The sequence below is a fragment of the Dermacentor andersoni genome, chromosome 1 (assembly GCF_023375885.2).
Source record: "Dermacentor andersoni chromosome 1, qqDerAnde1_hic_scaffold, whole genome shotgun sequence".
Lineage (NCBI taxonomy): Eukaryota > Metazoa > Arthropoda > Arachnida > Ixodida > Ixodidae > Dermacentor > Dermacentor andersoni.
In genome coordinates this window covers 189,555,421-189,569,080 of record NC_092814.1, presented here as the reverse complement: position 1 = coordinate 189,569,080, position 13,660 = coordinate 189,555,421, and the positions used below count along the sequence as shown (strand labels likewise).

General features: G+C 45.1%; 1 protein-coding gene across 2 annotated transcripts in view; it reads right to left on the bottom strand.

Annotated features, from left to right (window-relative positions):
* Positions 1-361: 361 nt before the first annotated feature.
* Positions 362-13,660, bottom strand: part of Zasp52 (Z band alternatively spliced PDZ-motif protein 52) — a 106,523-nt gene continuing 93,224 nt past the window's right edge. For both annotated transcript variants that reach the window (XM_050194832.3, XM_055062897.2), the window contains exons 13-17: positions 10,741-10,852; positions 9,521-9,707; positions 7,544-7,664; positions 4,214-4,329; positions 362-2,061 (exon numbers count right to left, since the gene is read on the bottom strand). In XM_050194832.3, the coding sequence (XP_050050789.1) occupies positions 1,984-2,061; positions 4,214-4,329; positions 7,544-7,664; positions 9,521-9,707; positions 10,741-10,852 (614 nt within the window). In that variant the 3' untranslated portion in view covers positions 362-1,983. The remainder of the gene's footprint in view (positions 2,062-4,213; positions 4,330-7,543; positions 7,665-9,520; positions 9,708-10,740; positions 10,853-13,660) is intronic.

Here is a 13,660-nt window from a genome sequence, read left to right as displayed (position 1 = left end):
TTAATTGAAATTGAAGCTCCTGGGGGTGATTGTCGTGAGTGTCGCATTGCGTAGCACAGGTGCGAAAGAACACGTGTGCGCGTGCCATTTTCCTTTAAGCGGAAGACGCAGGAGCAAAATGGGCAAATGCATAGCATTTGATTAAGCTCTTCACGAAAGCTTCGCATCACATCGATTTCAAGATGTGCGTTCTTTTATTTATTCAGGATCAACCGACTGCAGAATTGAAGCCTACGTGGTGAGCTCGACTCCGCAATCTGCGCCGCCATACATTACGGTTTCCGCGAAACTCGTTCCCACTGGCGGCATGTCAAATGCGTCAGAGACAATTGTGAAGATGAAATGAACAACAGACGCGACATTTGTAACAGTTATTAGTATCATCTTTATTCGTTGTACACACTTCATCAGCGTTGAGGCGCAAAGCACGAGCCTCGTGGATGGAGAAAAACGGGGGAGGGTAAGAGGGGGGGATTAGACATGCCGCCTGTTCAAGTATGGCACATATAAGACCGCGTGACGGAGTAAGCAGACACATCTAAGCATTTCGCCTTCTCACGACGCCTTCCCAACGGCTTGGTACGATGGTTGCTGTAATACAGTAAATGATGCCTACAACAAAAGTAACAAATAAGACGACTAGAACTTCCATTGGGTACGAGACCCAGCAAAAACAAAAACGAAAACATGCAGCACACCGGACGTTAGCAAAGCATAAAGGCACGAACAAGTGTATAGACGAACTCGACGAATGCAGCGCCATTTGTTAAGTACGTTTTATTTTGGCGTGCATGTTTGCGCCCATTCAGTTTCGCCTCACTGAAGTAAAGATCGCGTTTCAGCTTGCTCTATTTCTCGCTTCTAATTGTTAATATTTTGTTTAGTTGAACCGCCTTCTTCCTACGACATTGATTAGAAGAATGTTTAAGCCACTCGCAGCTGTCACCTTGTGCAGGCGCAAAAGATCGTAGCGTTATATGGGGTATCTTCTCATTCATGTTTCTTTGCCTGTCTGGTTTCTACCGGCATTGATGCTTTCCCGGACACCTAGTTTATCCTTCGCCAAAAACGTGGTATCCATCTTTTTTTTTTTCTTTGACCCCAGTGAAATCATTATGACATAAAGTGATGCAATATGCCCAAGGCTCTTCTGTCTATGCCATTATTTCATGCAAGCAGAGAACATGGTATTTGTGAGCGATACAAAGAAAAAATGTTTGACAACGTTCAAGCCAGCTTGTCGCCCTATGAGAAAATCACTTTTTCAAGAAATATCGGTCGTTTTGTGAACCTCGTAGCTTTCTGCACCTGCTCCTGTCTTCTTGCCCGGAGCCCATTCTTTTTAAAGTGAATGCAACGTCAGCAAAATACGCTGCCCTCTTCATCACCCTCTCGCCATAGCAAAAGAAGAAAAATAAAAGCAAGAAACCTGTATGTTTCGTATAACGTAGCGTAACTGTGCCTAAATCATGTTCTTTTCTTCAACACAGCTTGTATAACAATGCCATAAAAGCAATGGCGAATTCAGCAGCGGTTTGATATTCTCCTGGAAGCTTATCTTTTTGTTTTAAAATATAAAAAGCACGTTTCTCGTTTCAATTTCGTTCCTTGTTCATCCCTGAAACGCTAAGAGAGATGCGGCTTCAAGTAAAATAAAGAAAAAGCTTCATGTCCCAGCGCGTAGCAGCTCTGAGCAAACTAATAATCGCAAAGACCCACAGTCGACTAGACGATTGCAATCGGCCCCTTTTCATCCGCTCGAGCTGCTTCGCTTGACCACTGAGCCGTTCTTGTGAAACTTTTACTCATAGTTCTGCGCTGAAATTATCTGGCGAAGCGGCTTCACGGAACTGTGTAACGCTGGCTATAGACATCTTTGTTTCTCTCTCTATTTCTCGTTATTTATCTTGTGCTTGATGACTCCAAATGCCACTGCGAATGCCCCATAGGCGCTGAGTCCATCTTCTTGCCCAAGAGACCTGCTTAGCGAGCGTGCGCCTTACAGAAGGGCCGTCCTCCTTTAGCAAAGAAGCTTTGACCCTCCAGGTTTTTCTGGCAGATCTGCGCAAGGTAAGTAAGAAGAAATTACCCATCAGGTGTATGAAAGAACGCAACAGATTTGTCTGTGTCTGTAAAACCCGTTCACCGTCATGTAGCCAACACTTTATTTGTAAGCATGGAAAAAGCGACTGGCAGGCTGTGATCATGATTGTGATCGGGGACCCCATAACGTAAAACTATTCCAATATATCTTTATTCCAATCTCCTGATGTCAAATTTACGTAACCACCGATGCAAGCATCGGGCGGTGATCCGCAGTGTTGTTTAAAGAGACCACTCAAATGCTTTCCTCGTTTATTGGAAGTCACTTTTGTTTGCTTTAAAAACGAATAACATTGCCTACACTGAGCGGCTTGTGTTATCTAATTGGCTGACAAGAGGCGAGGAGCACGGCTCAAGTGGAGAGGGATTCGATGGGGCCGAGCCAGTGCACTCAAAATCGATAACCGGATGAAGAGGTTGGTGCGGCGTCTGCGATTGGTCCGCTTTCCCTTACTTAGCTTGGGGTGGCTCGTCGAAAATCACGGCGGCATGTAACGGAAGGTTAAGATTGCCGGTAAAAAGGATCATCAGCAAAGAAAAGTTGACTGAGTGAGGTCGTAAACGTGCCGAAAGTTCTCGAAAACGTTACATAGCCACGCAAAAAGTATTATTGTGCGCAAATAAACCCATGCTCTCCGGCAGGTGCGAGTAGTCATTGCCTGAGCGATCGGCGGCACCCATCTTTTATTCCTTTCGGAACGGGACAGCCTGTGGCTATTCAGAGAAAAATTCAGTTTTGTTCGGCATATTAATGCATCTTTAACGCATACACGTCACTTTGACGCGGCGAGTTTTCGCGGTATTGTGACGTCGCGTGAGAGGCAGGTGAAGTGGGTGCAGCCCGGAAACTTTTGACCAATAGCCGAGGTCTAATGGCGAAAAGGCGTCGAATGAGAAATAACTATTTTTCTTTTGTTCTTTGCAGTGCATAATCACTGTGTTCACATCATATCAGATGGGGAGTTATCGCGGTTTTCGTGACGTCGCGTGAGAGATAGGCGATGGGGGGGGGGGGGGGGGGGGTTAAAAAAAGTTGTTGGCCATGGCGGAGGGATGATTGCAGAATTGGAATAGAAAAGTTTGGAATAGCTTTACATTATAGCGCCCCGGGTCACGATTACAGAAAAGCAGTGCTAGAAAACTAGACAAGTTAGAAAGGGGCACAAAGACCCTTCCCTGTCCTTTCTATCTTGCCCCGTCTTATGGGGCTGCTTTTTGTAATCGCGAACCTGCAATTCTTGTCATTTTCTTTCTTTCAACCTTTTCTATTCATTTTGAATCTATTAAGCTGTAAGCTCAGCGCGCTCTAAAATGCCTTTACAAAAAAATTACATTTACTCTTCGTAATGGATCTGTTGATTTACTGAACCGGCACCCATGGTTTCTGGGGGGGACTCCAGAAACGCCGCTGAAACGCACCGTGAAGAAATGTTCCCAGGTTTTAGGAGCCACAGAAGATCCCCGTTTTTATCTTCAATGACATCTTGTTACTCGTATGGGTTAACCGCATGCGAGTAACAAATGGCTACCAGACATACGCCACCAAAACAATCAACCCGAATAATGAGATTTCACAATATGCGCACAAGCAGCCCGTAGTATGGAATAGTAGGCTCGAGTTATTCTGCGGTATTAATGCACGTCGAGCGGCAAGCCGTACTTTGCGTTTGCAAATGTTCCACGTGTTTGAACACCAAACATATCAAACCATAGAACGGGGTGGACTATAACATTAGTGGCTCACTAACTACAAATTATGCAAGGTGACATTTTAACTTCAAGAATTGAACTAAAGCATAGTACTTCAGTTCAAAATTTTCTGCTTAACTTCATTTACATTACTAATAATTACATTTAATACCACTCAGTGTCACTTAAGCTTTCCTCATAATCTCGATTGTCAGGTGAATAAAGTAAACCCTCATCCTGAATCTATTTACACCAGCGTGTTCCCTCAATTTTCATCAAAGGTAGCTCAATACTGTCTTGCGAATGCACTACAATTAAACTCCTGCGTTAAAACGTGCCGTTTACTTCGTGTTTTAATTTCTATCAGTATTCGTTCACTTAGTCTTGTGATCATGTCCGTTGTATTATGCCTCCGACTGACCGTGCACTTGAAGCACTGGGAGTGGTAGTTGTTGTTCAGCGCTTCAACCCAGCGATCTCCGGCCTCGATCGGGAATCCGCAGCCCACGCACTTGGTGGTGAAGAGCTCGTTCCAGTCTGCGATTTCAAGAGGATATTTGATATCCGGTTGAGTGGGACACAGTGCCGATTCATGCCAGATGTAAGGCGTCAGCTTTATTTCACTTGACCATGACGAAGATCACACTTGATTTGTCTCGCCAGCATAAAGCATGTAGTGGAAGAAAGGCAAGGTACACAAATCAAATTTCATGAAGTGCAATATTTCGAAAACAAATTAAACATATTTTTTCTCTGTTACATGCAGTCCTGCGCAGAGTAATTTCTTTCGATTCACTTTGGCGGGAGCCCACTTTTTCCAGAGTTTGCGTCGATATGAAGAAATAAGATGACCATAGGCCTCAGCGCAGCTTCTTAGGCGGCGCTGATTGGACGTGTACTTCGAAAAATATTCGCAGATTGATTGACCTGCCCTCTCGCGTTGCTGCATAGACATCGCGGTCTGGTACTGAGAAACCGTCAGTTCTTTAACTCTTGCCTAGCCATCTATAACTTTTCTTTCTTTCTTTCATTTTTGACCCTGCATGCTTTCTTGGACACAGTAAGAACACGTGTATAGCTTTGGACAGTATACACCTTCGACTATCTTAGCATGTTTACACATGTACAAGCGATAGAAGTTATACAAGCACTGCGAGAACAAATAAGTACTGTAGAATTACAAAAACAGCGACTGTTACGAATAGACTCCAAATGGTAGAAACCGATGGCGTTTGGAGGCATTCTTGCGCAGAGATAAATACTTCGCGAAAAATCGTGTGTAGGGTGGAATTTATTGGTTTCACAATGTTCCAGAGTACCAAAATGAAACGCGAAATTATAGATAAACGTCTGCTTGTGGGGAAGCGTTCATTCGGGCCGTGGCCGAGCGCTTACGACGAACGGCGATCACACTTCATGTGAAAGTGGGTTCCACGGTTCCATTCATGTGCGGAGATCATTATTCTTTCACATTAGTAGTTAGGTTATTATAATCAGAAAATGGCGCTCTATGAGAGCCATCGCGGGGGTTCCCGATAATAAAACTCATGGCGAGCATTGTGGCCGCGGAGCTACTGAGTTGCACTTATAGTTTCCCAATTTTAGCATTATGAATCAGCGTTAGAGCATGCGCGCGCCATTTCTGCGAAGCAATGTCTTCTCCTCTGTGCGTGCTCAACGGTTACTGTTGGTGCTTGGGTAGACTGCCACACTACTTGGAATGAACACAGAAGCTTCCCTGAAAAATAACTCTTAATCGACATTCACGGAGCGCTTCGCGCTAAGCACATGCCAGTTCTTGTTTAGTGTCCACACACCTACATTTAAACGTGTAACCTGAAGCGTCCTTTATTTTGCTTTTCCATCTTCAAATATTTATACCAGCGTGTTCATAGGATAGCCATTTGTTAGTAAATTCTCTAATGATGTGCTGCGCGTGTGTAGTATACGCGAAAAACCGTGGGGATTAACACAAAGTGCGGGAATTAGGCAACCTGTTTGACGGGTTTCTTTCGTGGGCTGGACGCTAGCGAGTTTAATAATAATAATAATAATAATAATAATAATAATAATAATAATAATAATAATAATAATAATAATAATAATAATATGAAGAAGAAGCGATGGTTGCAACTACCTAAGGCTGAACGAGGGTTTTGACGCCCTTCGCAGTAAGGGGATTTGGATCACCTTCGGCACCTGCGCTTCTCCAGCTTGCACCTAAACCTAAGCACACGAACGCTCTGCATTGAGGCCAGTGAGACGTTGCGGCTGAGTATCTACCCCGCGATGTCGTGCTCAGCAGCAGACATCACAGCCGCCGAGTTACTGCGGCAGTTGGTCAATTTTTTAACTATGACTTCCTCTCTCAATAAAATCTTTATTTTGCAGAGACTGATAAGTAGAAGCGCCGGAAATATAGCGCCGTCCCCAAATCTCAAGCCTCTATGTAACTTACTACAGCGCCAAATAGTGTCATTTGCCGACAGCAAATGGAAAACACGAACAATTCGGTGATAACTTGCCTTGCAACAGACTACTCAGTACAGTATGCAGTTCTATTGTATTCAATATGTATACTATATTGGTAGTCGTCTTGAAACGCTACATCCAGCAATGATTTGTAAGGGAAGACAAGCCAGTCCCGCTGGTTCAGCACTTGTGGCGTTCTGCTGCGGCGGCAGTGACCACAATAGGTCACCATTGTTATTCGCCTCCGAGGAGGTCACATTCCGATGGCGCCGATATGCAAAAATGCATTTACGCAGCCGTAGAAAAACCACTCTAGTCCAGTTCATTTCAAGGTCGCGCCTCATCGCTCCTAATGACCTGTATTAGTTTTTTGTGGTAAAACACCACCAGTAACTAAATTTCGGTAAGAGCCGATGTATTATCTATCATTCGTGTGATAACTACCACGTTCAAGGCGAACGCCGTATTGTCACCGCAGGTGCGGAAAAACAGTAACAAAAAGTAAATTGATTGTCAGAGGAATGAGTGCACAATGAAGCGCATACATGGTACGAAGTGGTACACATAAAATACAAAGAAAATCTTAATAAAATGTGCAGGTTTTTAAAGAGCAGACATAGACAATAAGTGATGCACTGCGAAGGAAGACTGTTTTCGTAAGGACAGGGCCTATAGATTACATTACTTGATACTAAGCGCTACGAGACGAGCGAAGAGACTACCGGGCGTGACGCGCTCAGAACAGGAACATTCGTGGATGTGCCGTCCTTCAGTTGTCTGACAATTACCCGTAAGACAAGCATTGAAGGAGAAAATTTTATTATCCGCTAAGTCATTCATACGTGAGTTCATTATACACACTCGCCGTTTGCACAGCGAGGCTCGTTCTGGAGTTCAACAGTCACTTTCAATTCCACACCCTTTAACAATAGTGGCCAGATTGTTCATTACAGCACCATACATTTTTCCAACTGGACACCAGCTCAATAAGTGACGCCTAAATCTGTTGTAGCTTACTAGATAGGAAAGCGACAGCAAACATTTCATTACGATTGTGTTATGAGCGACTCTTCATTATTTTTCTTCTCTTTCATTCTTACCTATCCTTTCCCCTGTTCCCTTCCTCAAGTGTACGTTTGCCAAGACGGCACATCCTTGGTGAACCTCGCTACCTTTCGCTGTGCTTGTTTTCTCTCTCTCTAATAGATCAATCAGTCATAGAGAGTATTTTTGTTGTCTTAGCTCGGAAGAAAATGCGTGCATGGCGGAGGTACTCGACCTTTTTCGCAGTAGGGCATTCCGTCTTCGAGGTAGAACGAGCTGTTTCCAAAAGCTGTTTTGCAGTATGTGCACACGAAGCAATCGGGGTGCCAAGTCTGCTCAAGAGCATTCAGACAATCCTGCAGGGAGAGAGGAGACCAATAACAGGATTCTATAGCAGGCGGTAAGTTCTCAGAATGAGAACAAGAAAGGATATTAAGTTGCGTCGATAAACTCTCAGAACAAAAAAATGCAAGCCCTGTGTTCCCACTTGAAGTTCACGAGTCAAATTCACGAAGCTTTTCATTCGTATGCCATCTTTCCCACTGGCAGGCTGTCTTCACTAATAATATACCCAGCATCAAGATTGGCTGTAACTTGCTCTTATGAACAATCATAGCGTTATAACTTTTAGTAAATACCGGTCCTGATGCTTGTGCTTTAAATCTGAGCTATGAGTAACAATGCATTATTCAGGGGAAATTACATGTACTTAAGTTAATTAAAGAAATGATAAATTAATGGAATTTAAAGTAGATGAAAGAAGAACTTTCCGCAGGTGGGAAACGATCCCATTACGTGGGGAACGATTACATTAATTTATAATTTCTTTAATTCAATTAGTAAGTACATGTAATTTTCCCTGTGTTGTCCTAGGTGTCTTTGTTGGTTTCTTATGATACGATTTATAAAGATCGGGTCGCTCGGTTAACCCCCTTTCTCCTCGTTCATTACATAACGAGGGTCTCGAATCCGGAAACACTGATGCCTCCAGCTAGCACGTGTGGGTTTACTGACCAGTTGCCTTCACCCAAAAAAGATTACGCACTCGTGAGGTCTGCAGCACAAAGGATGTTCCGCGTCCGCCGCCAAGGTTTGTGGTAGTGGCGCTGGCTAACACTCCCAGGATTAGTTCTAGTGGTAACACATAAATACCCCAGAAAGTAGATGGGAAAACGGCGCCACGGTAACTCAATTGGTAGACCATCGCACCCGTAATGCGAAGACGTCGGATCGTTCCCCACCCGTGGCAAGTTGTTTTTTCATCTACTTTTAATTCCATTAATTTATCATTTCTTTCATTCAATTAGTAAGTACACGCAATTTCCCCTGTGTTGTCCTTGGTGTCTTTGTTTGTTGGTTTTATGATATGATTAATAGAAATCGGGCCCCTTAGTTAACCTCTTTTCATCTTGTTCAATGAATTATTCAAGTAAGCTTCATATTACAGATTACATACCCTCAATGCACACCCTACGACAAAAACTGTGTGCCGACAAAAGTAACTTAGACGCTATGCGTAGGGTGTCCCAGCTAACTTTAGCCACTGTTCAAAAATATGCAAATTCCACGTAGCTGGGCAACACAAAGATAACGTTGTTTGCTGTCGCTTAGAGGTACTCAAATAATTTTTTTCCATCCCGCCTAATTAGATTATTAGTCTTAATTAATTAATCAACTTCTCAAATATTATAACTAGATGAAAAGTGTCAATGACAAAATTGTAAAGCGACATGAAAAACTCCCGATACAGCTTTCTGTTCGTCAATACGTGCTACATAAACGTTTTTCCGAGCGTGAAAGGAGCCCGCGAATACACGAAAAGTGCCTCGAGCGGCCAGTCGCGAGGCATTTTTGCGTGTGTTCGCGGGCTTCTTTCACGCTCGGTAAACACTTTTACGTAGCACGTATTGAGCAACGGAAAGCTGTATCGGGTGTTTTTCATACCGCTGTACAATTTTATCAATGACACTTTTCATCTGATTATAACATTCGGGAATATAATTAATTAATTACGGCTAATTATCTAATTAGGTGGGATGAAAAACATAGTTTGAGCATCTCCAAGCACCGGTAAACAACATTACCTTTGTGCTATCCAGCTACTTGGCATTCGCATATTTTTAACCTCTGGCTATATTTAGCTGGGACATGCTGTATAGTATTGCCCTTCGAGTTTTAGTAAACGATAGGCTGAAAAGTAAGCGAGTCTTACGCCCTTGATGCGATGTCCACACTTCCTACAAATGGGTGCCATGTAGCATTCGTAGCAGTGTTCGCAGTACAATTTTCCCTGCTCCTCGACGAAGCCGATGTCCTGGAGCGACTTGCGGCAGCTACCATTGGAGCACAAGAAGTGATCCGGGCACCAGTTGCGTCCTAGCGCTGTCACAAACGGCCCCCTGCGAAGAAGATTCAGTCAAAAGGTAGTTCTTAGAGCGCGTGCTTCGTTTCTTCCCATCATAACCTAGTTAATGTATGAGAACAAATTGCCTAACACACGCGAGACTCACGATTTACCCTTATAATTTTCCTGCTTGACTTCGGTACTTATGATTTCAGAAGCAATTGTTTTATACTAAATTCTAGATGACGACGAGGCCGTCTAGAAGGTGCCCTTTCGGAGTGCGCCGTGTCACAGCTCTAAACAAAGTGACGTGAATAAAGAAACAGATGACTGGGCATGCATCCGTTTCGTCATTGGCGTCAGAAATGTCGTCCCGGTAGCTATACCGCTAAGCGTTTTGTAGCATATATCAAGCTAAATTGAAAGTATGACCCAGAGCAACAGACAGAGAATAGAGCGTTTCAGTATAGTTTTGCCGCTCCGCTTACCGACCCAAGCAGTTGCCAGCGGCACACTGACTTTACCGCGCCGCGCATGTGCAGATGGCACCTCAAAGAGGTGGAACAGGTATCATTATAGTGGTAACAAGGTCTTGGTGGTAACATGGAACGTTCTAGTGCAGCTTCTACGTGACGTACTGCTGCACATCGAAAAGCTTGATTCAAATGCTGAATTATGCGACATTCAGAATCCAATAGATATGGTATCGGTACCAGGGGTATCGAAGCTACTTCTTTAAGGGAGCCTATACGGGCACCTGTGGGAAGTTGAGTTAGGGCGAAAATATATATGATTCATTGGGCTCTCCGCACACCTCAGAGACCGGGGAAAAATGCCACAGTCGTAGCCTGGCAGCCTCTCCTATCGTTGTACATAGTACAGTTCATTGTATACTTGTATTATCCCCAACCATCCTCTTTTTCCCTTTCCTTGTCTCTCTGTTTCATTTACCCCGGTGAGGAGCAGCACGCCAGAGACACACGTTTACAGCCAACGTTTCCTCATTTCCGCTCACTAAAATCCCTCTCTCTCGCCATTTGCACTCAACATGTCTCCCGCAGGCGCATGTAGTGCGCGAGGTGGCGTACCTAATGGGTGATCCGCAGCTGGAGCAGATGGGTATCTTGCCGCCGATGGCCTGCGTCAGCTTTCCGCGGCCTCTCTTGGGCGCCGGCCTGGACCCCGCTCCTTGGGAGAGACCTGAAGGGCCCGTAAAAGGAGCCGATGAGGCGCCGGTCGCGAGCGCAGGCGCGGGCTGCCCAACGGGTGCCCAGGGCCCACCATTGCCTATTTTGGCAGGCGGCGCGCGTGACACCGGCTTCGGTGCCGTGGGCGGCGGCACCTTGACGCCGCCAATCGGTTGCTGCTGGCCGCCGCCATAGCCCGACAGTGGGCTCGGCGAGGACGACACAAACGAAGGTGGTCGCGACGAAGCTGGGCTCGACACGGGTGAGTATGGGGACGCGGATGGGGACGAGGGCCGGAAGGGCCCTCCCGGCGGGGCCCCGATCGGCTGGCCACCGCCCCACTTAGGGGTCGACGGAGCGGTCGTCACCCGCTGAGTGCCCGGAGGAGGTCGGTACGTAGGCACGCTCGGCGTAGCGTTCGACTCCAGAACGCTGCTGACGGGAGCGGGACCGCCGGCATGTGCGGGCGGCCAGGTGAACTTGGCGCCTCCTTGCCGGCCGACAAGACAGCGGTGGTCCGCCGAAAAGGCAGCGCAGTCATCACGGCGTCGCGGATAGGCGGAAGCCAGGGAGACGAAGACAGGGAAGGCGAGGGAAGAAAAGACAGGAAGAGAGGGATAGAGCCAGGGAGAAAAGAAATGAAAGACAAGCGAAAGAAGACAGTCGAGAGCATGCTGGTGCGGGGCAGAAATCTCTGCAGCGCCGAGCACTTGGAGATCTCTACCTTCGATTACCCGTAGCAGTCAACCGTTGCATGTCACAACACCCGTACAATAAATTTAGTTCGCATAGCTAAGAATCCTTGGCATCGGACTTGTTTGCCTGTTTCGCCACCACGGCGTTAAAGGTAGTTCTCGCTCTGCTAGTTGTCAATCGTACCTGTGTGGACACTGCTTTCTTATGTCATTGTTTCCCATAAACTCATTTCATCTCATTAGGTCGTCCCTGTATGTTGCTTCTGCTGCATTACGCTGGTGCTTTGCACTTTGGTGACAAGGTCGTGTTTTGGTCAGAGTTAGCTGGCAGCGTTTAATTATTAGCTCCAAGAGTCACGGCTATCGAAGAGTCCCTCCAATTACCCTTTCTATAAAAACGACGACTGTTCGCATTGCTTTCCGATTTCCACAGATCGTATCATACCCCATCATCCTTTACTGCATCTCATATCAAACACCCGCTACGAATTTTCTCCTGCCTCGACCATCCCTCCAAAGTGCGTCCCATGTTCGCGCGTGCGAACCTCCTTTGGCAATCACCGCTCTTCCTTGCTATTTATCACTGGAACAAGCTGCCAAAAGAAATTGCTTCTACACATGATCATGACTCATTTGTAAGCCATTTGAAGCGCAGTTTAAATACGCGCATGTCGAGTAAAAACTGAATTTTGTGCTTTTGACCCATTGTAAGTGCATTTACATGCTTTGTACCGATTTCTTTTTTTTTCATCTTGTATGCATTTCTTTCTTTTTCTTTCTTCTTTATTTTTTATTGTGTTCGGTAACCTGTACTACGGCGTTCCATATTGCCTTTCCCCTCCAATTGTGTTTGAAATATCTTGTTTTTACCCCTCTCCCCTTTGTAATGCCCTCAAGGGCCTTTAAGGTATCTGAATAAAAAGAAAGAATCACCTTTAATGTTCAGAGTTTTGTGCAGAGAGGACTAGAGTACCATTCATAGTGTAAGATATCTAGTTCTATCGTAGACAACTACTTTTATTTGTGTGTTGACGACAGCAGCCGCGAGTGGGACTTCATCAGAAACGCAACGCTTCTAGGGCACTTTCACATTTTACAGAAAAGAAAGAGAGCATACAGAGTCTTTATTTTTCATATTCGTGTCCACAAAGCCTTGATGATATCTAAATGACCCGGCTTATGATCCTGTTCACTATAATTTTTGAGTTCTGTGACGATTGATAAACGTAATCGCACGCTTTCATAGACTACTGCAGAGGCTCTGTAATTTTCTTGTTTAGATGGAAAAGGGATTTTAACGTCCACATTTGGGTTCTTTTGAGGCTATGGTTGCCTCAGCGTTTCCAAACCTGCTTATTCATGTTTAACGTAGCAGCTCATGCAAAGTGTTGAAAAATAAATTTTCCTTGAAAGAAGTTGATTGCCCTGCAGTGCTTTAGAGACGTGAGGTGCCTGCTCTTTTCCGCCTACCGGAAGACCAGTGTCCACAACAGCTAGACACGTTGTATGTGTTCTCGCGTGACGGACAGTCGCGCAGAAGGCACATTCTCTCGTAATGCTTCTTTTTTGCAGAAGTTTTCTACAAACGTGCCCTTAGAACGTCAGTGACCTTGCGGAATTAAGCCAGACGACAGGTACTAAGAGTAATATCTGGTGGCTACGTCACTAAAATGTTACGTCCAGGGGATGAAGGCGCACTTCCCCAATACAGAAATTGTATACATGTCTGTCTCTATGGTCTTTTTACGCGTACATAAGAGGGGCCATCGATTACAAAGAATATGTAAGCGAGACTTCGCACTTAGTGAGAGACTGTCCTGTAAAATATTTCAACTAAGTGGTTTTAGTGCATCAAGAAGCGTTGCTCTGCATTTGACGTTTAAAAGACGTTCCCCATTCAGCTTAGAATCCGCCATCGGCATGTGGTGCTAGTGCTGAATCTCCAACTTTTTTAGACATGATGAAGTCGGAGGTGTCAATTCACCACGTTGTTATTATAAAGAACGAATAATAACTACACTGCGGCATTTACGATAGGGTTATTTCTTGCCTATCCGTAGCACATTCACTCTTCTGCGCTCTCTGCGCGAGTGCGCATGGCGCATTATTGCTATATTTTCGAGATA